The 23490-nt window shown below is 55.1% G+C and overlaps 3 protein-coding genes across 13 annotated transcripts; 1 reads left to right on the forward strand and 2 right to left on the reverse strand.

Moving 5' to 3' along the window:
- Positions 1-306: 306 nt before the first annotated feature.
- On the forward strand, positions 307-4826 carry NOL3 (nucleolar protein 3). Its single transcript, XM_066242708.1, has 4 exons — positions 307-731; positions 3715-4021; positions 4163-4558; positions 4662-4826. The coding sequence occupies exons 2-4, from the start codon at positions 3727-3729 to the stop codon at positions 4667-4669; spliced, it is 699 nt and encodes a 232-aa protein (XP_066098805.1). The 5' UTR covers positions 307-731; positions 3715-3726; the 3' UTR covers positions 4670-4826.
- Positions 4827-4929: 103 nt separating this feature from the next.
- MATCAP1 (microtubule associated tyrosine carboxypeptidase 1) lies at positions 4930-15620 on the reverse strand. Of its 4 annotated transcripts, none has more exons than XM_066242703.1 (7): positions 15513-15620; positions 11466-12091; positions 11240-11383; positions 10826-10958; positions 8964-9269; positions 8782-8879; positions 4930-6429 (listed from the first exon to the last, which is right to left on the reverse strand). In XM_066242703.1, exons 2-7 carry the CDS (start codon positions 12033-12035, stop codon positions 6265-6267), a joined length of 1416 nt encoding a protein of 471 aa, XP_066098800.1. In that variant the 5' UTR covers positions 12036-12091; positions 15513-15620; the 3' UTR covers positions 4930-6264. The 4 variants fall into 4 exon arrangements, with proteins under 4 accessions (XP_066098800.1, XP_066098804.1, XP_066098801.1 ...); XM_066242707.1 differs by having other exon boundaries at positions 11466-11540; positions 15513-15581; XM_066242704.1 differs by lacking the exon at positions 15513-15620 and adding an exon at positions 15015-15345.
- Positions 15621-15972: 352 nt separating this feature from the next.
- Positions 15973-22796, reverse strand: EXOC3L1 (exocyst complex component 3 like 1). Of its 8 annotated transcripts, none has more exons than XM_066242702.1 (13): positions 22305-22753; positions 21923-22083; positions 21630-21849; positions 18862-19474; positions 18665-18782; positions 18402-18527; positions 18199-18299; positions 17893-18003; positions 17037-17166; positions 16804-16926; positions 16570-16725; positions 16354-16478; positions 15973-16264 (listed from the first exon to the last, which is right to left on the reverse strand). In XM_066242702.1, exons 1-13 carry the CDS (start codon positions 22348-22350, stop codon positions 16075-16077), a joined length of 2220 nt encoding a protein of 739 aa, XP_066098799.1. In that variant the 5' UTR covers positions 22351-22753; the 3' UTR covers positions 15973-16074. The 8 variants fall into 8 exon arrangements, with proteins under 8 accessions (XP_066098799.1, XP_066098798.1, XP_066098797.1 ...); XM_066242701.1 differs by having other exon boundaries at positions 21923-22098; XM_066242698.1 differs by having other exon boundaries at positions 15982-16264; positions 16354-16725; positions 22305-22358; positions 22662-22796.
- Between the last annotated feature and the right edge of the window lie 694 nt (positions 22797-23490).

A 23490-nucleotide genomic window follows, 5' to 3' on the forward strand; every position in this document is an offset into this window, starting at 1 on the left:
CTGTGATCCTGAGTAAGCTGGTGCCCTTCTCTGAGCCTTATCTGTGGCAGGTAAAGAGGAGTCGATGACAAGACAGGAGTAAAGCGCCTGGGAATTGCCAGGCCCAGAGTGGGCGTCGGATCCTGGCGCTCCTGGGGTGGGGAGGGAAAGCGGTCTCTGTATACGAGCCCAGGCGTTGCGTGACCTGGCGATCGGCCTCCTAGTGTGCGGACCTGAACAGCTGTTCTCTCCTACCCACTCCGGGTTCCCGGCAGCCCTGACCGCCCCGCCCCCACGCAGCAGCTGCTCCCCCCGCCCCCCACCGGCCCTTTCTGCCTTGTCATCTTCTACCCCGCCAAGGCTCGACCAGTGAGTGGGGCCCGGCCCGGGTGCCGCCCAGAGCGCATCGGACCCGGAGCTCTACCACACCCGGCTGGGGGAAGGAAAACAAAACAAAACACTGAGATACGGTAGAATCCGTGTCCCAACCAGCATTGCTCCAAGGTCTATGAGCCCCGCCCCTCCACAGGACTCTGGGGCCGAGACCCGGTGGAGGAGACCTAAGGGGAGCCTGTGGTCGCACCTGTGCAAAAGCTTCCCCAGCTTCCCACAGCTCGCGCTCCTTAGCAAGAGAGTTCACAAGCCAGCTCGGGAGGGGGGCCGAGACGACCCGCCCCTCCACGCCTGGAACTTGGAGCTCTCGGAAGGATTTGGCCCGTGACCCTTGAAGGACTGGCTGCGACATAACTTCGGTACAGTATTTACTTCTGAGCATTGAGTCTCAGAAGAGGGAGGTCCCAGACCAGCTGGGACCAAGGACAAGACTTGGCTAATGAGAGGAGGAGGCTAACAGAAATAACTTGGGGAGGAGAGGGAGAACGAGGGACCAATCTGATCTGCCCCCTCCCTCTGCACGTGTACCAGAGGAGGTCCTGCCCCCTCTCCCTTCTGGCACCTGTGATAGGACAGTCTTTGCGAGCCTCAGCTGTAGAAGGTAGAGGGGCTGCATGTACACAGTACAGTGTCAGCATAGCGCTGAGGGGACATGTAGTTCACTGGGGTACACAGGAAATGAGGTGCTATGACACACTCAGGCATTGGAGTAGACAAGGGGACCTTTATTTGAGTCTTGGAGGATGGATCCACAGCATAGAGAAGGGGTCTCCAAACTTTTTACACAGGGGGCCAGTTCACTGTCCCTCAGACCATTGGAGGGCTGCCAAATACAGTGGTCCTCTCATTGACCACCAATGAAAGAGGTGCCCCTTCCAGAAGTGCAGTGGGGGCTGGATAAATGGCCTCAGGGGGCCGCATTGCTGCCCACAGACCGTAGTTTGGGGACGCCTGGTAGAGGAAGGGGAAAGGTATTTCAAGTTTAAGGAACAGCACGGATAAGGTTCAGAAATGCCAGGGGCTTAGGGAGTTCTCCTAGCACTGAGGGTTGGGGGATGTGGGGGACAGCCTGCCTGTCCTGGAGATGGGAGAGCAGCCAGGTCAGACCGTCTGAATTCTCTCTGATGGGCAGTGGGGAGCAGGGGACAGATGGTTAGGGCAGATATTCTGCTTAGCAGGAGCCCTTATTATAGTTCAGGTTAGAGCAAGTCAGATTACAGTTCTGTCACTTGGTCTAAGTCTGTCTTCTCATCTGTAAAATGGAGACAATAAATCCTGCCCCAGAGAGTCGTCAAAAATTACTGTGCTGTGGGGGGATGAGATGGGAGTGAGAGGTACTCAGAGACACTGTCAAAGGAGATGAGGTGAGGATGGTGGGGTTAATGGCGGTGCTGATAGAGACTGAGAGGTAGAGGGGCAGCATTTGTCACAGATGGGACATGAATGGAGAGGAAGGGGTAAGGAGTAGTCCTATCTCTGATCAGTAACCTGGAGGAAGGGCTGACACTTCAATATGGTCAGAAGCGGTGAAATGACCAGGGAGACATAGCATGACATGGGATGGTAATGAGAGAGACCAGGAAGGCAGGAGGGGGCCAGGACCAAACCTGCTCTACCAGACCTGGAGTTCAGTAAAGAGGTAGAGGAGGGACCCTAAAGACAGGGCAAGACCAAGGGGGTGCCATGTGGACAAAGCTAGGGCTGGAGGAAACAGGCTGAGAGAGGGAGTGGTCCAGGGCCTGACCGCTTTGCCCCTTGATGTCAGGGGCCTGCTTGGGTCAGGCCATCCAAGAAGGGATGGGCCCTTGTCCTTAAGATATCAATAAGTGGACAAAGTGGATTAATTTCTGCCTAACACCTCCTGTTTGGTAGAGACAATCTCTCAAAATGGAAGGATCCATGAAGGAAAACAGAAGTTCAGCAAGTTTTTTATTTTTATTTATTTTTTTTTTTTGTGACAGAGACAGAGAAAGTCAGAGAGAGGGACAGATAGACAGGAAGGGAGAGAGATAAGAAGCATCAATTCTTCGTTGCAGCATCTTAGCTGTTCATTGATTGCTTTCTCATATGTGCCTTGACCATGGGACTACAGCAGACTGAGTGACCTCTCGCTTGAGCCAGCAACCTTAGGTCCAAGCGGTGAGCTTTGCTCAAACCAGATGAGCCCACACTCAAGCTGGCGAGCTCAGGGTCTCGAACCTGGGTCCTCCGCATCTCAGTCTGATGCTCTGTCTACTGTGCCACTGCCTGGTCAGGCTCAACAAGCATTTTTTTTTTTTTTTTCATTTTTCTGAAGCTGGAAACAGGGAGAGACAGTCAGACAGACTCCCGCATGCGCCCAACCGGGATCCACCCGGCACGCCCACCATGGGGCGAAGCTCTGCCCACCAGGGGGCGATGCTCTGCCCATCCTGGGCGTCACCTTGTTGCGACCAGAGCCACTCTAGCGCCTGGGGCAGAGGCCACAGAGCCATCCCCAGCGCCCGGGCCATCTTTGCTCCAATGGAGCCTTGGCTGCGGGAGGGGAAGAGAGAGAAAGAGAGGAAAGCGCGGCGGAGGGGTGGAGAAGCAAATGTGCACTTCTCCTGTGTGCCCTGGCCGGGAATCAAACCCGGGTCCTCCGCACGCTAGGCCGACGCTCTACCGCTGAGCCAACCGGCCAGGGCTCAACAAGTATTTAAAAAAGAAATTGTTGGTATCTTTTTTGAGTTGGCCCTCAGAACTGCAAGATGAAGCAAGAGATGGCTGTGAGTCATTCCCAGGGCAGCAGGGAGACAGTTAGGTCTCAGATGTCAGGAGATCTTGGGCAAGGCTAGGACTAAAGAGGATTCAGGTATCCAGCTCAGATATTAGGGAATCAGGAAGGGCCATGAGACCACATTGGGATTGCAACCTGGAGGTGGAATTGGTGAAGGGGTGCAGGGGCCAGACCTCAAATGAGTCTCAGGGTCAGGGTAAAGGTGTGGTCTTTCTCTGGTAGGTGAGTAGAGTAGGGAAGGAAGTCAGCACCTTGTGCTCTGGGTAGAGTGGATTCAAGGCTCTGCAGGGTCTGGGCTGGAGGTGAAGGCCTAGACTGTGAAAGTAGTGAGGATGACAGAGCAGTATTCTGCAGAAAGACTGGAGAGCACTTGACTGCAATGTAAGCTTTCCTGTTAAGGTGGGGGAAGGAGGTTTGGGAAAGAGGAGTTAGTGTGGATAAACAGATTCTGAACAGATCCAAGAATCTGCAGGCAGCTGGGATATCCTGATTGGGGAAAGCAGTGAGAAAGTAGATAAGGGTCCTTAGAGAGAAGGCAAGGGCGGAGAAGCCCCGGCCTGAGTACCTCTCTCCCCATCCTCCAGGCATCCCCCACTATGGGCAACGCGCAGGAGAGACCCTCAGAGACGATTGACCGCGAGCGGAAACGACTGGTAGAGACGCTGCAGGCGGACTCTGGGCTGCTGCTGGATGCGCTGCTGGCGCGGGGCGTGCTCACTGGGCCAGAGTACGAGGCATTGGATGCGCTGCCTGATGCCGAGCGCAGGGTGCGCCGCCTGCTGCTGCTGGTACAGAACAAGGGCGAGGCCGCCTGCCAGGAGCTGCTGCGCTGCGCCCAGCGCACCGTGCACGCTCCCGACCCAGCCTGGGACTGGCAGCATGTGGGCACTGGTGAGCATGCGCCGTGGAGCAGGAGCCTGGGTCAGAGTAGAGGCGGGGTGAGGAGGGGGGCAGGAGAGTTCTAGCCTCCCCAAGAGGTAGGCGTGTGTGCAGAGGGATAAACTGAACCTGAGACCCTCCCACTCCACCCAGGCTACCGGGAACGCAGCTACAACCCTTCGTGCCCAGGCCACTGGACACCTGAGGCAGCCGGCTCAGGGACCCCATGCCCTGGTCTGTCCAGGGCTTCACACTGCGATGAGGCTGGGGGTCCTGAGAGCTCCCAGGCAGAGCAATCCGGAACCCTAGAGGAGCCCCAGACAGAGCTAGAAACGGAGGCCTCTGAAGGAGCTGAGCCAGAGTTTGAACCGGAAATGAATATGGAACCAGAGGCAGAACCAGAGCCTGAAACGGAGCCAGAACCCGACCCGGAGCTGGAGCTGGAGCCCGACCCAGAGCTGGAGCCAGAGCCCGACCCTGAGCCAGAGCCAGAGCCCGACCCTGAGCCAGAGCCAGAGCCAGACTTCGAGGCCGGGGACGAGTCTGAAGGTGTTAGGTTGCCCGAACCTGGTGCCGGGTTGGTGGGAGGTTGTGACCAGGGCAGCAGAGCGCTAGCCCCACCTGACTGACCACTTTCCCCCTTCATCTCTAGATTCCTGAAGGCCAGAATGCTGACAGGCTGCTCCCTACCCAAGCCGAATAGGACCCAGGATCCTGCCCTGGTGGGGCTGGATTACCACCAAGCTCCACCTGGCCCAGTATTCACTGGAAGAGAATAAACTCTAGGGTCAGTCTGGGCTCTGATTCTGGCTCTGTGCTCTGGAATAAGGTGTGGATCTATGCTCTGAGTCCCGATGACCTGGGCACCCTGTGCCCCACTGCTCAGTCCTCAGCCCCATTTCATCAATAGCTCAAGCTGCACCCCAGCAGACCCCAGACCCACATGCAGTGAGACAGGCCCTGACTTGGGCCTTCTAGCTTCCTGAACCCATCTGGGAGCATATGTTGTCACCAGCCCTACTCCATGGAAGCCAGGGAAGGGAACTTCTCTCCACTTTGGGAGGACTAGAGCTGACAGCCTTGGGAAATGAGATTTGAAGAGAGGAAGAGGAAGAGATCTTGGGTAGACAAAAGACCACACACCTCATTGTAACTGTTGTTTTAATTGCCTAGCTTCCCTCAGGACTGCTAGCTCAGTGAGGATTTGACAGGTAACTGGCTCACAGAAGGCGCCCTATGCATATTCACTGACTAAATGAAGGACTTTCCAGCTGCATTCTCGAATATTACAGAAGGAAAACTAAGGCCAAGGGTGGGAGTGGGACTGGGTCAGCCTCACACAGCTGAGTCTCAGGTGAGACTGGAAGCAAAAGCCATGTCTGTACCTCTTCCGGTCCAGGAGGGACTCAGAACTTGGGACAACCAGGGGCCTGCCCCTCAGGCTTGATTGTGGATGCTGCCAGGCTATGTCAACCTCTGTCAGACCAGTTGTGAGGGTGTGAGCAGAGAAACAGAGGCCAGTAGAGGGGGTGGGGGTGGGGGCAGGGCCCGGTGCGCTCCATTCACAAGGCCTGAAGGACTGTGGGTGATGAGCCTGGGGCTAGGAACAGTGGGTGCCTTCCAGAGGAGCACTGCTCCCTCCCCAGAACCTTCCAAAGCTGCTGCCTCCCAGTCCCAGGAAGTAGAGCACATAAATAGGGAACACATACACGAGCAGTGAGAGGGGCAAAATGCTGGAAAGCACACCCCAGCCCAGCTGGGTCTCTAACTACCAGGGCCCTTGCCCCTTGAGTCTGTGTGAAAGCCAGGACTCCAAGCTCAGGCAGTCACCCCAAGAGAAGGGAGCCCACCACCAGGACCCAGTGAGAGGTAGACAGCATGAAAGCTGAAGGAGCACCAAGGGGCCAGGTGGGGGAAGGGAGACTGGAGTACAGATAACCAAAGCCATCTCATGCAAGAAGAAGTTTCTACTCCCAAACCACCCCCATCCCCATCCATGCTCAATTTCCCTGCTGTCCCCAGGCTTCCCCTCCATTCAACACAGAGGCAGGAGGGCAGACTCAGTTTGCCCGACATATTGCTGAAGGTCTCCAGGTCCTAGGGAGGCTAGCAAGGGACACAGACCCACTGATGTTGCTGCTTCTCCCTCTTCAGATGCTCCTGTCCTCCCAGTTTCCCCAAGAAACACCCAGGCCAGGAGCCACAGAGCAGCCATCTTCATGTTCTGGGGGACGAGCTGGAGCCTTTGACCAACATCAGTCAGGCAGCAGGCGGCCCAACTCTGCTTCATCCAGCCGGTTGGTGGCCATGATATGCTCCAGTTGCTGTCGGTAGCGCACCAAGTCCTGCATGAAGTGGGGCACTCGAGTTTTGTCCAGCACCCCATGGGGCCGCAGGTGGTCTATATCCTCATAGGACACCTGCAGGAATGAAGCTGGGCCTGAGGGGTAGGCAGCGGCCTGGCTTTGGGCGGCTGGTCCCAGCCCTCTGCCAATGGTGCATTGCTCTTTGCTCCTGACCACCTTCCTTTCCCTCCTGCACACCCCATGTCAATTACCGAGGGTCAATCCCCCGCGTCTGCTCTTTCTCCTAACACCTTCTTGGATCATCTCTGCCCTACAACAGTGGTTTGCAACCTTTTTAAACTTGGGGACCAATGAAAAGAGAATTATTTTGGGGGACTACTAAGGCAGAAATCACCCTGAACATAAGTGAATTCAACTAATCACTTGGGTCTATAATCTTCATACAACATCAGGGTGGTTAACTCTTTTGAGACCAGCTCACAATTTCTCGTGGATGAGTCTGTGGACGAATGGTTGAAAAACACTACCTACCACCCTAGTCCTATCTCCAGCCCAGCTCCCCCTACCTCCAAACCTGGGTATCCAACTGCCTTCTGAACACAGTCTCCTAGATAGCCCACAGGTACCTCAGACTCCCCATATTTAACACTGAACTCCTGCGTGTCATATTATGCCAGTTATTCTCCTAACAGTCCCCTAGGTCAGCCCCCAGGGAGGGGGCTGGAATCTGTCACCCTCTCACTCAGAGTGGCCATTGATCTCAAGGGATTCCACTCACTGAAGAGCTCTCCAGCTTGCCCCTCCCTCTCCAACTCTATGGCCACTGCTTGGTTTGGCCAGACCATCATCAGTTCTGCAGGAGTGATTAGAAAAGTCTCGCCTGACCTGTGGCAGCACAGTGGATAAAGTGTCAACCTGGAACGCTGAGGTCACCGGTTCAAAACTGAGCTTGCCTGGACAAGGCACATATGGGAGTTGATGCTTCCTGCTTCTCCCTTCCTTCTTCTCTCTCTCTCTCCCTTCTCTAACATGAATAAATAGTCTTTAAAAAATCTTTTCTTTTTTTTTTTGCCTGACAAGGCGGTGGCGCAGTGGATAGAGCATCAGATTGGGATGCGGAAGACCCAGGTTCAAGACCCCGAGGTCGCCAGCTTTAGTACAGGCTCATCTGGCTTGAGCAAAAAGCTCACCAGCTTGGACCCAAGGTCGCTGGCTCAAGCAAGGGGTTACTCAGTCTGCTGAAGGCCCATGGTCAAGGCATATATGAGAAAGCAATCAATGAACAACTAAGGTATTGCAATGAAAAACTGATGATTGATGCTTCTCATCTCTCTCCGTTCCTGTCTGTCTGTCCCTATCTATCTCTCTCTCTGTCCCTGTAAAAAAAAAAAAATCTTTAAAAATTTTTTTTAATTTTTATTTTATTTATTCATTTTTAGAAAGGAGAGAGAGCGGCCCTGGCCAGTTGGCTCAGTGGTAGAGCGTCGGCCTGGTGTGCGGAAGTCCCAGGTTCGATTCCCGGCCAGGGCACACAGGAGAGACGCCCATCTGCTTCTCCACCCCTCCCTCTCTCCTTCCTCTCTGTCTCTCTCTTCCCCTCCCACAGCCGAGAATCCATTGGAGCAAAAGATGGTCGGGGCGCTGGGGATGGCTCCTTGGCCTCTGCCCCAGGCGCTAGAGTGGCTCTGGTCACGACAGAGCGATGCCCCGGATGGGTGGAGCATCGCCCCCTGGTGGGCATGCCGGGTGGATCCCAGTCGGGCGCATGAAGGAGTCTGTCTGACTGCCTCCCCGTTTCCAGCTTCAGAAAAATACAAAAAAAAAAAAAAAAAGGAGAGAGAGAGAGGGAGAGAGAGAGAGAGGAGACAGAGAGAGAAAGGGGGGAGGAGCAGGAAGCATCAACTCCCATATGTGCCTTGACCAGGCAAGCCCAGGGTTTCGAACCGGTGACCTCAGCATTTCCAGGTCGACGCTTTATCCACTGCGCCACCACAGGTCAGGCAAAATTCTTTTTTTTAATTTAGAAAACTCTTATCCTTTTCTCCCTGTACTCCCTTACCTAAGCCTCTCTCTCAAGCCACCTCCCATATGACACCCAGAGGGAGCCTTCTAAAGCAAACATCTGTGCCACTTCTCTACTTAGTAAAGCTCCTCTGATTACCCATTGTTCAGATGAAGTTTACCTTTCTGGCACAAACACCCAATGTCAGAGACTTGGTCCCTGGCCATTTCTCCAATGTCCATCTCTAGACCTTCCTGACTGGCTTCTTTGAGATACAATATCTACACACACGCAGCTACAGGCTGGGTCAAGCACCTGCCAGACTATTATTTCACCTCTTCTGCTCACATTCATCCACCAGAGAGGCTGGGCACCCAGTCCTTAGTCAATCACCCATCAGGGGCTCAGGGACTACTACGATGAGGAGAGCTGGCTGGGACCTCTGAAGTCCTGTGGCCACTCACCTTGCCCAGCGAGGTCAGCAGTGGGAAATCGATAGTCTGGCGATGCCGCAGAATGCGCACAATGCCATCTAGGTACACCTGGTCCTTGCTGAAGCAGCCTGCGGGCACAGGAAAGGCTGTGAGCTCCTACATGTGAAACCACCCCTGCCCCAGCTCAGGGTACTCCCCATGCGGGGACCCACCTGGCAGCGAGGTGTCGGTCTGGCCGCGCTTGGCACGCACGCAGTACTCCCAGCGCACGTTGGCGTCCTGCACGTAGCGCGCTAGGTCCTGGAAGAGCTGGCGAAAAGACATGTGCGCGGCTTGGTAGATAGTGTAGTAGAGCAGAGCTGCGCGCCACAGAAAGGGCTGCTTACGGAACAGCACGCTGTGCAGGCTGGCCAGGCCCTCCTCGGTGGGGTTCGCTGGCCGCAGCTTGTATTGGAGCCGGCCCTCAGCGTTGTGCCAGGGCTGCCGAGCATTGTTCACGCCTCGCAGGTAGTGGGTGCCTGTGGGAGGTTGAGCTAGGCAAGTCATCTGGGGACCCACTTGCCAGACTTCTAACCAGTGCTCATGGGTGTATTCTCATGCTCCTAAATCAGGCTCTCATATAAGCTCTTCCTGTCACCCCTGCCCCAACCTGCATACTTACCCCCAACCACAGGCAGCATGAAAACCCTCCTCAGATGAACCTGCACCCACGGACCCATAGTCTCGCAGGCAGGAATCCTCCCCACCTAGCCAGGGCTACACACCTACACACACACACACACACACACACACCCTCCCAAACTCACACACACAACCTCCCAAACACACTGCTCCCCAGCCCCACATCCTGCATACCCATATCATTTAGACCAGTGGTCCCCAACTTTTAGGGCCACGGACCGATTTAATGTCAGAAAATATTTTCACGGACCAGCCTTTAGGGTGGGACGGATAAATGTATCATGTGACCGAGGCAAGCATCAAGAGTGAGTCTTGGCCCTGGCCGGTTTGCTCAGCGGTAGAGCGTCGGCCTGGCATGCAGGGGACCCAGGTTCGATTCCCGGCCAGGGCACATGGGAGAGGCGCCCATTTGCTTCTCCACCCCCCCTCCTTCCTCTCTGTCTCTCTCTTCCCCTCCCGCAGCCAAGGCTCCATTGGAGCAAAGATGGCCCGGGCGCTGGGGATGGCTCCTTGGCCTCTGCCCCAGGCACTAGAGTGGCTCTGGTCGTGGCAGAGCGACGCCCCAGAGGGGCAGAGCATCGCCCCCTGGTGGGCAGAGCGTCGCCCCTGGTGGGCGTGCAGGGTGGATCCCGGTCGGGCGCATGCGGGAGTCTGTCTGACTGTCTCTCCCCGTTTCCAGCTTCAGAAAAAAAAAAAAAAAGAGTGAGTCTTAGACGAATGTAACAGAGGGAATCTGGTCATTTTTTAAAAATAAAACATCATTCAGAGTTAAGGAAATAATGTAAGTTATTTATTCTTTCTCTGCGGACTGGTACCAAATGGCCCATGGCCCGGTACTGGTCTGTGGCCCGGAGGTTGGGGACCACTGATTTAGATGGTCACGCTGACATCCCTAGCAAAAACCACCTTTTGCGTGGAGCAACAGGATTCTTGATGAAGAGAGACAGAAAATAATAGTAATTAATGTCCCATGACCTTTCCAGACTAGCCTATCCCCTCCTATACCCAGCTCCGTGTCCTCAGCAAATTTCATTCCCGCCCTGGTGGGTCTGCATGTTGGCTTGGGCTAGTGGGATCCTCAGGGTTTTCCCTCTGGCCTGTCCAGGCCCCAGCAGCCTTGTCCCCACTGTCAAAGGAAGTCAAAGAGGAAGTGGAGGAAGGAAAGATACCCAAGAAAAGTGAGAGATGAGGGTGAGCCCAGAGAGGGGGCAGGTATGTTTGGGCCTACTTCCGTGAGCCAGAGAAGGGAGGTGACTGCTCGTGAAAGAAGAGGGCGCATCCTCGGAGGGAAGTGGGCTAAAGAGAGGGTGGGGTTACTGGGGCCCATCACTGTCCCCCCACACCCCAGCCCACTCTCAACTCTACCTGCCCACCCACCTACCCACATCCTGACCTATCTCGTGCCGCAGCATGCCCTCCAGCCAATACTGGCGGGCTCCAGTCAGGTTGATGGCCAGTGTTGGTCGGCTGTTCTCCACCATCATCACTGCCTGGGAGAGCAGGTCTTCACTCAGCTGCACCACAACCTGCAGGCAGCAGCAGTGCCCTGAGCCGCGGCCTCCGGCTCTGGGGCCAGGGTGCAAGTGGCCCACTAGCAATGCCACAGGGCATCCAGGCTGGACACTTGGCCAAGGCACCCACCCATCACCATCTCTGCTCAGAGCCAGCTCCCACCTTACTAGGGCAGGGACAAGGAGTAGCCAGGGGTCACTAGCTGGCCAGGTGTAGAACTGGGCCTGGTACCACCCACTGGTCAGCCCAGTTTGGGTCATGTAGCAGAGGGTCCTTGCAGGCAGGGCAAGCTCACCTCTCCAACGCAGCCCTCCTTCTGCATGTATTTGCGCACAATGGACCAGATCTGGCATTTGGTCAGCAGCTGGCCTCCCGTTGCAGCCTCAAAACGTTCATAGGTGCCAAACTTCTCTAGGACAGCTTCAATGATGCCAACTGCCTGTACACAGGGCCGCAGTGGTTGATCAAGCCAGGCCCCCTGGGTGGTCAGGACCAGGGTGAGGTGGGCAGGCTGAACTGACCTGACGGATGAACTGTCCAGAGGCCTCACAGTACTTCTCCAGCACAGCCGTAGGCATGGGCTCCTGGTACTCGAACTGTGGGTTGTAGGTGTAATGGGACTGGAAGAACTTGTCTCGTTCATGGTCCATGTTGGTTGGCCTCAGGGCCACCAACATGCAGGGGCTCTTGCTGGCACCATGGCCTACATCCTTTCGAGTCTTAGCAATGTGAGGCAGGGAAGCTGCAGATCGCAGGGTTCCCCCACCTGGATCCCGTCCTTGTCCAGGTGAGGCTGGACCCTGGATACCACCCCTGCGCCGGCCAGTACTATTTATGGTGTAAGTGCTCTCACTGCGACGCATGTGGCCACGGTGGCCCAAGCGCAGCTCTGAGAAAGACTGCAGCTCTGGCCGGGGCCGCAAGGGCGAGGAGACTGACAGAGCCAGGGGCAAGGCCAGTGACCGAGGCCAGGGGTACAGCAGAGTCCCATCTCGGACTGAGGGCTTCAGCCTATGGCCCAAGGTTGAGCTACTGGTGGGTGGGCTGGTGGGTGGCTGCTCATACACCTGAGTCCCTGAGTCCAGCACCATTCTATTCTGGGGGTCACATCCAGCCGAGTCACTCCAACTCCCCACACTGTCGACTTCTGGGGACACAGAAGGATATGTGGAAGCCAGCATGAGTGGGTGTGGCCTGAGGATCAGTAGGCCCTACGGAGCTCGCTGGGGTCCCAGGGGTCTGTATGGCTGCCCCCTTACCCCACCCACCCCACTGTCCATTCCCTTCAGAAGACTCACCCAAGCAAGCTGGACTGGGAGAGACGAGGAGGAAGAGTCTTATACACCTTCCTAGATGGTGGTTCCTGGAATACCCTTAGCCCGTGTGCTCCTGACAGCAAGGCTGAGCCCTTGCTCATGATTTTAATCCCTGTGCTCAGTGGCCACATAGGCTGGAAGCTGCTACAGTATAGCCTCAGCTGCCAGGCTGATGGGTGAGGAGCCCTCACTACTCTCTACCTGCCCTCTACCTGTGGGATTTTTCAGTCCTACCCATCCCCTCACCTGGCCCCACCCAGCTCCTCCAGCCCATTTGGCCTCAGTCAGTTTAATTCTTTTTAAAGATTTTATTTATTGATTTTAGAGAGAGGAGAGAGAGAGAAAGGCAGGGTGGAGAAGTGAGAAGCATCAGCTCGTTGTTGCTTCTCACATGTGCCTTGACCAGACAAACCTGGGGTTCTGAACCGGCAACCTCAGCGTTCCAGATCAACGCTTTATCCACTGCGCCACCACAGGTCAGGCAGCCTCGGTAAGTTTAAGTGCCTGCATGCCCCTTACTTATGCCAGTCCCTCCACCTGGAATGCTCTCTCTCCACTGGGCCATCTGTTCAAATCCAATTTAGAATCAGCTTTTGAGGGGCAGAGGGAAACTTTAGCAAATCCAAGCCAGTCCCTGGTCTATCTCCTATCAGAGACATCTTCCTAGTTGTCATCCAAGGCCAGTGTCAGGGCACTCAGCCCTGACTCTGTACCAGGGCTCAGTCCAATGCAGTCTCTCTCCAGAGAGGGACGGATGGCCCCAGCCTCTGAACTCCCTTGCCTGCTCAGGGACACATTTCCAGCATTTCTCCTTTCTTCAATATCTCCTACATCACCAGTCTCTTCCTCTCTGCTGGATTCTTTCCATCAACATAAACACATGCTGTTATTTCTCTACCTTCAAAAACAAAAGGAGGCCCTGGCCGGTTGGCTCAGTGGTAGAGCGGAAGCGCCCATCTGCTTCTCCACCCCTCCCCTTCTCCATCTTCTCTGTCTCTCTCTTTCCCTCCGGCAGCCAAGGCTCCATTGGAGCAAAGTTGGCCCGGGCGCTGAGGATGGCTCTATGGCCTCTGCCTCAGGCGCTAGAATGGCTCTGGGTGCAACAGAGCGACGCCCCAGATGGGTAGAGCATCGCCCCCTGGTGGACATGCCGGGTGGATCCCAGTCGGGCGCATGCAGGAGTCTGTCTGACTGCCTCCCTTTTCCAACTTCAGAAAAATACAAAAAAAAAAAAAAAAAAAAAAGGAAATTCTCACTGGATCCCACACTCCTCCAGCAATACCACCACTTCCTCTAATTGTTCCTCACTGCAGCACATGTCAAGAGTTATTTATACTCAGTCCATTTCTTTCTTTCCTGTTCTCTCTTAAATTTCACTCCAGACAGGCTTTCCCCCTCAATCTCTACCACAACTCATCTGACGAAGGTCATCAATGATCTGCAGCACTCGACACAGTTAATCACTTCATTCTGGAAACATGTTCTCACTTGGCTCCCCAAACCTCCTACCTCACTGGCTGTTTGTTCTTGATCTCCCTTGCTGGTCATCCCTATTTCCTGACCTTTTAAAACCGTAATGCGTTTAGAAGCTTCTCTTCTCCATTTGTGCTCACTCCCTAGGGAATCTCATCCATTATTGTGGTTTTTTTGTTTGTTTGTTTGTTTTTCTTTCTTTTTTTTTTTTTTTTTGTATTTTTCTGAAGCTGGAAACGGGGAGAGACAGTCAGACAGACTCCCGCATGTGCCCGACCGGGGCCAAGGAGCCATCCCCAGCGCCCGGGCCATCTTTGCTCCAATGGAGCCTTGGCTGTGGGAGGGGAAGAGAGAGACAGAGAGGAAGGAGGGGGGGGTGGAGAAGCAAATGGGCGCTTCTCCTATGTGCCCTGGCCGGGAATCGAACCCGGGTCCCCCGCACACCAGGCCGACGCTCTACCGCTGAGCCAACCGGCCAGGGCCCATTATTGTGGTTTTAAAACCATCAGCCCAGACTTTTTCCATAAACTTCAGACCAGTGTTGCCTGTTCTCAATTCAACATCTTTTCTGAACTGTACAACAGGCCTCTCAAACTGAACATGTGCCCTGTCTGGAATGTCTCCCCCCCCCCCCCGGCCCCATATAACTGCAGGGGTCACTCTCTCACTTTCCTCAGATTTCTGTACAAATATGTTATTAGAAAAGCCTCCCTAAAACACATTTTTATAAAATAGTAAACCTCCTCTCCGTACTCCACCACAATTCTGTCCCCTTCCTCACATTATTGTTCTCTGAAGTATATTTAAATGTTAGTTGTTTCCTTTGTTAGTTTCTCCTTTCAAGTGTTCACAGTGTGTCCCCAGAGCCCAGAACAGTCCCAGAGCAGCTGCTCAATAATGACTGAACCCCAGAGCCCTTCTCCTTCTCAGAACTGGAATAATTCCTCCCTAGCACTTTTGTTTCCCCACCTGGATCTGATCCTCCGTTGCAGGCCCTCCACCCACATTCCTTCCACCCTGTCTAGAGACCAGCTGCTTGAAAAGATTTCAGGCTTCAGGCTTCACTCCCCTCAACTAACTGGATAGTTTCTTCACTGGTCTCTGGGCCTCTACCTGGACCAATTCCCCTTCATCTTTCCTTCTTTCCTTCCATCTCCTCTTCGCAATTACCAGAATACGCCTGTTTCATTTATGTCTCAGTTCCTTCTGCCAAGAATGCCTTCCCAATGTCTCCCTGGAGCAAACGCCTACCCATTTTTCAGGGCTCGGTGTAGGCCTCACCTCCTCCGGGAAGCCTTCCAGGCGTTTCAGAGGCTCCCAGTGCCTAGGCGGCCTCTTTACCGCCCTAGGCTGTCAATGTCGTAGCCTAGGTCCGTGTCCCCTCACCATCTCCTGAACGCCCTCAGAGCAGAGACGGGTCTGATTCACCCCCATGCTCCAAGCACTAGGCACTAGATGCAGAATGAATGAAAGATGGCTGGGGGAGGAACTCAGACTGAAGGCGGAGTCCGGTGACAAATAAAGAGGGTGTGGCCTACGCCAATAGGAAACTTAGGAAGAGGATAACGTGGAAGAGGAGCCAATAGCGGCGGAGATATTACGGAGGGGCGTGATTTGCAGCCAATAAACGGCGGGGGTGGAAAAAAGGCGTGCCCAAAGGAGGGTGGGGCCAGAGAACAATGGAGGGGGGAATTCCTTGGTAGGTGAGGTGGGGGTCGCGTCACGCGCCTTCTCAGCCTCTCGGGGTAAAAGGGTTCCGTCCTCATGCCGCATCCCCACCTGTTTGCTGCTCTTCTCGGCGTCACCGTTACCTCTTCGAAACATCAGTCGCCGGCAGCCCGGCCCTCGGGAGTTGTCGCCGGGGACGCACGCACTCGGGTGCGCGCACGCACACGCAAAAGCGCGCGGACTCACGTCAATCTCCGAGGCGGCGGGCTTCTGAAAACAGACGCCTAGCAAGGCACAGGGTACGCTGTCCACCCTCAGGTCAAGCCCCTGGGCGGGGCGTGTCTTGAGCCCGCCCCCTCCTCGAGGGCCAAGCGGGTTTCAAGGCTTCAGGTGGTACCCCGCCATCCTCGGAGTGCCGGGGAGACACGAGATCACTGCTTACGCGCGGATACGTAGGGATGTAGTGTGCGCAGTGTGGCGGAATCCCGGGTATTTGAGAACTATGCCGGGATAGACGGGGTACAGACCGTATATCGGGACTGGAGCCAGGATACCTTACTTAGGCGTGGGCACCCTAAGGTTTGCGGACACTTTTATTTCATCATCCCCCTTACCCAACACACACAATTAAGGTGTATGGGGGGCGTAGCTTTATTCTGCGGGCAGTTGGGAGTCAGGCACAGGTCCCTGAAAAGAGGCAGGAAGATGGAGCGGGTGTAGGTGCTGGCACAAGGCTGAAGAGTGCGCGGCGACCCGCAGGGGGCGAGGGCTGCGGGCCGTCCTGCAGGGAGCTGAGTGCGGCTTGGCGCTGCTCTCGGGACACATCCCCACGCAGGTCCAAGAGGGCGGAGACGTGATCCTCGCTATGGGAGCACCACGGAGATTTAGAGATACGTCAGCCTCGCTGCGTCCCTCCCTGGTCCATTCTCCCTTTCTGCTCCCATCTGCATACCTCACGTCGGGAAATTGTTGCCGAAGGCTTGCCACCTCGAGGCCAAGCATCGTGGGGTCGCGGAGGTTCAGCAGCTTCCGCAGAGTGAGCAGCACTGGCACGCACTGAACGCTCTCCTCCAGGCCCTGAACACGTTGGGGTAGGTCTTGAGCCGGCCCTTGGCTCCCATTCAACCACTGAGACTCCTGCCCATCTGCTCGTCCAACAAGTTCTCACCAAATCGAGGAAAAGATCCCGCAGTTGGGCGGCATCGTGTTGTAGGCGCTCAGCTGCCTGATTCCGCTCGTCCACATCGCGGCACACTAGACGGCCTTGCATCAGCGCACACAGGTACTGCAGCACCACAGTGCGCTCTACCTCGGCCAGGAGCACCTGCGGGGAGAGCGATCAGGTGGGTCCAGAACGCTTTCCCATCGGCGCCCCACCCTCACCAGCCTTTCCCCAACATACCTGGAACTCAGGATTCCGAACACGCCGGAAGTTCCGGCAGAAGCGCGCGGTCCGCTCGCACACTTCGTCCAGCAGCTCCGGGCTCGACAGCCAACGGCGCGAGGGCAAAGCGGAGAACAAGGGCTAGGGAAAGGGTGGGAGAGAGATGAGGCTGGAAAGATGATCCAGACCCGGCATGTCTCGCAGAGACTCCCATACATATCTCCGATCGCCATCCCCACCTGAGGCCTCACCTGGAGCTCCACTAGCAGCGCCTCCAACACCAGTCGGCAGATCCTTTTCTGCAACTCGTCCAGCGCTGCCTCCACCGGAGCCAAGGCCCCTGGAGCCACCCCGTCGGGCTGCAAGACCGACACGGAGGAGCTACCAACCAAAAGTACAGCTTCAGGACCAAGGCCAAGGCCCTCACAGCCCTTTGAGGTCTGGCCGCTTGGGTGCCATCTAGTGGCGGGAGTGTGTGTGGCGGGCGGGGGCAAGAAGGGCGATTTCCCTCACTTCTGGGGTGTGGACTGAGGTGTGGAGTCGTGGGCTCAGCAAGCTAGAAGGGACATAAACTAGCCGAAACTGCCTCTGATTCCTCTCTAAGACCTTGAGCAAGTCATATCTTTCCGTTCCTGTTCCCTCATCGATAAGTGGAGAGAGTTCATCCTAGTGAGGAGGGAATAAAGATCAGCAACTTGTTTGTCTGCTCTCTCTGTCTCCATCCCAAAGAATATAAGATCCAAGAGGATGAGAATATTTTTCCGTTTTGTTCACAGCTGTAACCCCATGCATTACCTGGCACAGAGTAGGACTTGGCAAATATAGTTTGAATGAATGAGCACATAAGACTATGTGCTAGGCACTATGGTAGGTACTTTACATCTAATGTGATTCTCAGAATATCTCATTGCCCATTATAATACAAATGAAAAGAGAGATGAGGTAACTTTCCCAAGTTCACACAGCTAGTACTTAGTAGAACTAGGCTTAGGACCACAAGGCTACGTGAATTCAAAATTTCTAATGACTTATTGAAGGCTGGGTCCTTCCTAATAGGTTGTTCAGTGAGGGGTTAGTGAAGGTAGGGTTCTGTGGGGCCTCTGGTACCTGAGTGCTGATTGGTGATTGAGGGCAGCCAGTAGGTAGGGCACATAGTGAGGGGCCACTGCTTCCCCTCTGAGGTGGTCTCTGGAGAATCGGATCAGAGCATCATTGAAGCTGCAAAGGGCAGGCATGGATTCTGTACTAACTGTTGCTCTGGTTCCCCAACAATAGCTGTCCCCACCTCCAAGACACCCAAGGCACTATTTGAAGGAGCCTTTTCCAACTGATGTGCCTTATACACTCAGGGCCGCTTTGGGCTGCCCCAGGAGCAGGACCAGGGGTTGGGGGTGGGTCAGTGCCTTAGCAGACCTCCTCAGGAATGCTCCCAGTTCTGACAGTGCCATGCCATGCACCCGCCACTGCAGTGACTCACTGACCAGGCTGGTCACTCGAATGTTCTCTTCCAGTAACTGTGGGCAGAGATGGGCAGCCATCAGCAGAGTTTTAGTCCTGCCTGCCCTCCTCCTCTTTCTTTATGAGGGCTGTCCACCTGGCTGCCACTTCCCACTCACCTGCAGCACGATCGCTGGCATTGGTGAGTGGTAGAAGCCGGAGGGGTCCACGTCAGGTTCCTGCTCCCGGCCCCACTCAGCGACTTCCCCATCCAGTGCCTTCTGCAGCCACTGTACCACACTTGCCTGGGAAAAGGGACAAGGGGCAGCAGAATGTAGCAAGCCACTGACCCCCTGCTAGAGAATGGTAGACATGTGACTCTACAAATACAGCCACACAGCTGGTGGCAGAGCTTCTCTGGACCTGGGCTCCAACTACTCACCTGAACTTTGGACACAAATGTTGCCTCCAGCTTCTCGACATTCTCTAGGGTCAGTAGAGGCTCCAGCTGAGACACATCAGCCTCAGGCCCCAATTCCAGGCTCCCCATCATTTCTGGCCTGGTGATGAGTGGCCCAGTGTCACACTGAGCCCCCAACTTCTGATCCACCCACTTCCCATTGGCCCAAGAGCACTAACCCTATGTACACATGCAGTGCCCAGTGCAGCAAAGTGAAGGCATCAGCAGCTCCCAGCTCAGGCCCCTCCAAGAACTGCTGCAGGCAGCGGCGCAGGCCACTGTGCAGGGTATGGGCCCACAGCTGGACCACCTTGTAGTGTGGTGGGCAGCAGGGTGCTATAAGTGCCTCGGCAGTGGCCAATTCAGCTGGTAGAGCCACACGTAGAGCCTCCAGCCAACCTGCTAGGGCCCCTGGTCCAGGCAACAGAGGTGTCCCAAAGTGGACCCGTTCTAGGCCCTCCTCTAGTGCCCGCAGACAGCGCTGCCGCCAGTCCCGGGGGGCCTGCTCCAAGGAGGTGGTGCGGCAAGCCTCCACCTCTGCCACACGCACAGCGGCCACCAACAGGGCTGGGTCCTCCCGTGCCAGCTGCCCTGCAGCCCCGACAGCTGCCTCTACTGCCTGGCCCAGTGCCTCAGCCAGAGGGCCCAGCCTCTCAAAGACAGGAAACTGCAGGCCCCCCAGAGATGCCCATGTCTCCTCTTGCAGCTGCTCCAGCTCCCGAAGGCTGACATATGCCTCCAACAGCTGATGGGCATCAATTAAGGTCTGTGTGTGGGTCACTGCAGCCGGCACTGAGGAGAGAGCAGAAGAGACAGCTCTGGGTCTCAGCCTTTCCACCAGTGCAGTGGGTACAGAACAAGATGCTGAGGCCCTGGGGCTGGGGTGATATGTAAAATATTTAACAACCAGTACAGTAACCTTTTACTAAGTTATTGAATAAGTTTAGTCTTATTAGAAAAAAAAATAACTGGTGCAGTAGGACCCTGGCAAATCTGAAAGGACCGCCTGACCAGGTGGTGGCGCAGTGGATAGAGCGTCGGACTGGGATGTGGAGGACCCGGGTTCGAGACCCTAAGATCGCCAACATGAGTGCAGGCTCATCTGGTTAGAGCAAAAGCTCACCAGCTTGGACCCAAGGTCGCTGGGTCGGGCAAAGGGTTACTCGGTCTGCTGTAGCCCCACAGTCAAGGCACATATGAGAAAGCAATCAATGAGCAACTAAAGTGTCGCAATGCGCAACGAAAAACTAATGATTGATGCTTCTCATCTCTCCATTCCTGTCTGTCTGTCCCTGTCTATCCCTCTCACTGACTCTCTCAGTCTCTGTTAAAAAAAAAAAAATCTGGGCCCTGGCCGGTTGGCTCAGCGGTAGAGCGTCGGCCTGGCATGCAGGGGACCCGGGTTCGATTCCTGGCCAGGGCACATAGGAGAGGCGCCCATTTGCTTCTCCACCCCTCCCTCCTTCCTCTGTCTCTCTCTTCCCCTTCCGCAGCCAAGGCTCCATTGGAGCAAAGATGGCCCGGGGCGCTGGGGATGGCTCCTTGGCCTCTGCCCCAGGCGCTAGAGTGGCTCTGGTTGCAAAAGAGCGACGCCCTAGAGGGGCAGAGCATCACCTCCTGGTGGGCAGAGCATCGCCCCTGGTGGGCGTGCCGGGTGGATCCTGGTCGGGCGTATGCGGGAGTCTGTCTGACTGTCTCTCCCCGTTTCCAGCTTCAGAAAAAAAAAAAAAAATCTGAAAGGACCAGGAAAGGTCCTAGAGGGTGTGTGTAAACCCTTGAGCTGATGGAACATAAGAAAGTCAGGGATCCAGGCCTGACCAGGCAGTGGCGCAGTGGATAGGGCATCAGACTGGGAAGTGGAGGGCCCAGGTTCAAGATCCCGAGGTCGCCAGCTTGAGTGCAGGCTCATCTGGTTTGAGCAAAGCTCACCAGCTTGAGCCCAAGGTCGCTGACTCAAGCAAGGGGTCACTTGGTCTGCTGTAGCACCCGGTCAAGGCACATATGAGAAAATAATCAACGAACAACTAAGGTGCTGCAACAAAGAATTGATGCTTCTCATCTCTCTCCCTTCCTGTCTGTCTACCCCTATTTGTCCCTCTCTCTGTCTAACTCTCTGTCTCTGTCACAAAAAAACAAACAAAAAAACAAAACATCAGGGATCCAGGCCTGACCTGTGGTGATGCAGTGAATAAAGCTTTGAACTGGAATTTTGAGGTTGCCAGTTCAAAACCCTGGGCTTGCCTGATCAAGGTACATATAGGAGTTAATGCTTCCTGCTTCTCCCCCCTTCTCTCTCTCTCTCTTCTCTCTCTCTCTCTCTCTCTAAAAATGAATAAAATCTAAAAAAAAAATCAGGAATCCTGGAGGACCATTCTAATGGCTATTTACCTACTTTGTTAGGGAAATATTTCAATTTAACAACCAGGGTGGCCAGAGCCACTTGACTGGTGTCAATCCTGACTCAGACATCCCATGCTAAGAAACCCTAGGGTGAGTTAATTTGCAGTCTTTCATATGCCACATAAGCCTGAGTTACTCTGGGAGGTCCCTCTAGGTCAGTGGTCCCCAACCTTTTTTGGGCCACAGACCGGTTTAATGTCAGAAAATATTTTCACTGACCGGCCTTTAGGGTAGAACAGATAAATGTATCACGTGACCGAGACAAGCGTCAAGAGTGAGTCTTAGATGGATGTAACAGAGGGAATCTGGTCATTTTTAAAAAATAAAACATCGTTCAGACTTAAATATAAATAAAACGGAAATAATGTAAGTTACTTATTTTTTCTTTGCAGACCGGTACCAAATGGCCCACGGACCGGTACCGGACCATGGCCCGGGGGTTGGGGACCACTGCTCTAGGTAATAGTCCACTAGAACCCCGACACTTTGATGAGAATTTGTTGACTAAATGTCAGAAGGCTGAAGGCCAGGGCCCCTGTACACTCACCTGCTCGTAGCCGGGGCAGCAGCTGGGACAGAGCCTGCAATTGCTTGTGCTGGGCAACCTGCTCCCGTAGGGGCTCTAGAGTCTGCACAGCCTCGGCCATGCCTCGGAGCAACCCATGGGCCTGGCCCAGCGCCTCACGGGCTTCTTGTGCAGCCTCAAGGGCCTGGGCCAGCTGCCACACACCAGTTTTCACACCCTCCAGGTATGACTGCACCACTGACTGTGGAAGGGAGGGAGACAGTAAGACCTGGCCAGCTCTGCCACCCACCCCAGCACTCCTGCCAGATGCCCACCTTGATCCGTGCTTCCAGGGAGCAGGTACGCTGCACCTCACGGCTGCGGTACTGGCCCAGCCTGGCCAGCTGCTCTGGCTGGTAGAAGATGCCTGAGGCCCACTTGAGTGCTGCACCCCGGGCTAGCTGCTCTGCCTTCTCCTGCTCTGGCCACTCAAGTCCTGGGCAGGAAGAGCCTGGGCAGCCACATCACTTGGGCAGGGCCTGAAGGAAGCAGCTGCTGACCCTGCTCCCCTTCCTGCTCCTTAGCCTGGCCCCTAGGGCAGTCCACTCTTCTCGCTAGCCAACAGGCTCCAGCCAGACCTGGCAGGGAGGACCCAACCCCACCATTCCAGTCTTTCTTATTACACCCCTCCCCCAAGCCACCTGGACGGGCTCATACCTGAAGGAAGTGCCAGCTGCATTTCGTCCTTGACCGTGGAGTCCATGTTAGGCCCTGGAAGAGCCAGAGCTGAGGTGAGAGTCCAGGCAATGGTCTGAGTTAGAGCAGGCAGGGTAGATGCTTCTTTGAGCTGCAGACTCTATCTTGGCCTCTCTGAGAAGGAGGAGAAAGGCTCCTGCCCAGGCTCCTCAGAAAATGAGAGGGAGTTGGGTGTGATGGGAGGCACCTAGGAACTCTTCCTTGCTGGATTTCTCAGTTTTGCCCCTGAAGATGCCAGGTGAGGCAGGGTAGGCACAGGCCTTCACTGGTCCCCTGTCCTGTTCTGAGTTGCAGAGGACAGTTTGGTGTGGGACTCACTAGGTTTGACCAGGCGTCCAGTACTCCCTCCTCCGCAAAGGGCGTTGGCCTTGAGGATGGCCCTCTCCCCCGGCCCTCACAGGGGAGTTGGGTACTCCCTCTACTGGCTCACAGGGATTGAGTGACTGGCTCACAACACAGCATGCAGCAGAATTCCTCTTCCCAAGGAAGCCTCTGTCCCACCTCCCTGTCCAGGAGCCTCCTCCTCCCTCCAAGGTCCCTCCTTCCCAAAGACCACGTGCAGGAAGGAAGGAAGCTCAGTCTGGCATTTTATTTCCAACAGGAAAGAGCATCTGTACTGTGGGATTGAATGGGGAGGGCTGGGCCCCACTTCCTTGGGTGGGGGGAGTGTACTGCCTGTGATTATTGAGTCTTGACCAGTCCACCCAGGACCTCTTAGTGCCCAGAATAGACATGAACTAGATGGCTCTAACCTGGGGTGGAGAGTGGGGTACGCAAACACAGATACAGACAACATCACAGTATGAAAACTGTTGACAGGCCCCTCAGAGGAACTCGACAGAGGAGGGTGTGTACCTCTGCAGAGGAGTGAGAAATCACAAGCTGTTGTGAAGAATGTGTGTGTGTGGTGGGTGATGGCAGGAGAGGGAGGGTCAAGGGCTATGAAAGCAGTTTATCTTGAGAGTTAAAGGGCACCATGGAAAGGACTACAAGTAGTAATAATGTAGTGGATGTAGGCTGCTGAGGTCTCACAGCTGATCCTCTCAGTCAGTATTGGGTTGCAAAGACCCAGTACCCTTGCCTGGACATGGAACGCATTGGAAGGGCCACCCCAGTTTCAGAGCTCCTAGTAGAATGTGTAGGCCTC

The sequence above is a fragment of the Saccopteryx bilineata genome, chromosome 9 (assembly GCF_036850765.1).
Source record: "Saccopteryx bilineata isolate mSacBil1 chromosome 9, mSacBil1_pri_phased_curated, whole genome shotgun sequence".
In the NCBI taxonomy this organism is placed as follows: Eukaryota; Metazoa; Chordata; class Mammalia; order Chiroptera; family Emballonuridae; genus Saccopteryx; species Saccopteryx bilineata.

Excerpts from the sequence above, each read along its gene's own strand:
- EXOC3L1 (XM_066242694.1), bottom strand. The coding sequence starts at position 22,350 with ATGGACTCCACGGTCAAGGACGAAATGCAGCTGGCACTTCCTTCAG. Across the intron at positions 18,300-18,401 it reads TGCCAGCGATCGTGCTGCAG|TTACTGGAAGAGAACATTCG; the intron begins GTGAGTGGGAAG and ends CTCTGCCCACAG. Across the intron at positions 16,265-16,353 it reads CAACAATTTCCCGACGTGAG|CGAGGATCACGTCTCCGCCC; the intron begins GTATGCAGATGG and ends GTGCTCCCATAG.
- MATCAP1 (XM_066242703.1), bottom strand. The coding sequence starts at position 12,035 with ATGGTGCTGGACTCAGGGACTCAGGTGTATGAGCAGCCACCCACCAGC. Across the intron at positions 10,959-11,239 it reads AGGAGGGCTGCGTTGGAGAG|GTTGTGGTGCAGCTGAGTGA; the intron begins GTGAGCTTGCCC and ends TGCTGCCTGCAG. Across the intron at positions 6,430-8,781 it reads TGCTGACCTCGCTGGGCAAG|GTGTCCTATGAGGATATAGA; the intron begins GTGAGTGGCCAC and ends TCATTCCTGCAG.
- NOL3 (XM_066242708.1), top strand. The coding sequence starts at position 3,727 with ATGGGCAACGCGCAGGAGAGACCCTCAGAGACGATTGACCGCGAGCGG. Across the intron at positions 4,022-4,162 it reads CTGGCAGCATGTGGGCACTG|GCTACCGGGAACGCAGCTAC; the intron begins GTGAGCATGCGC and ends CACTCCACCCAG.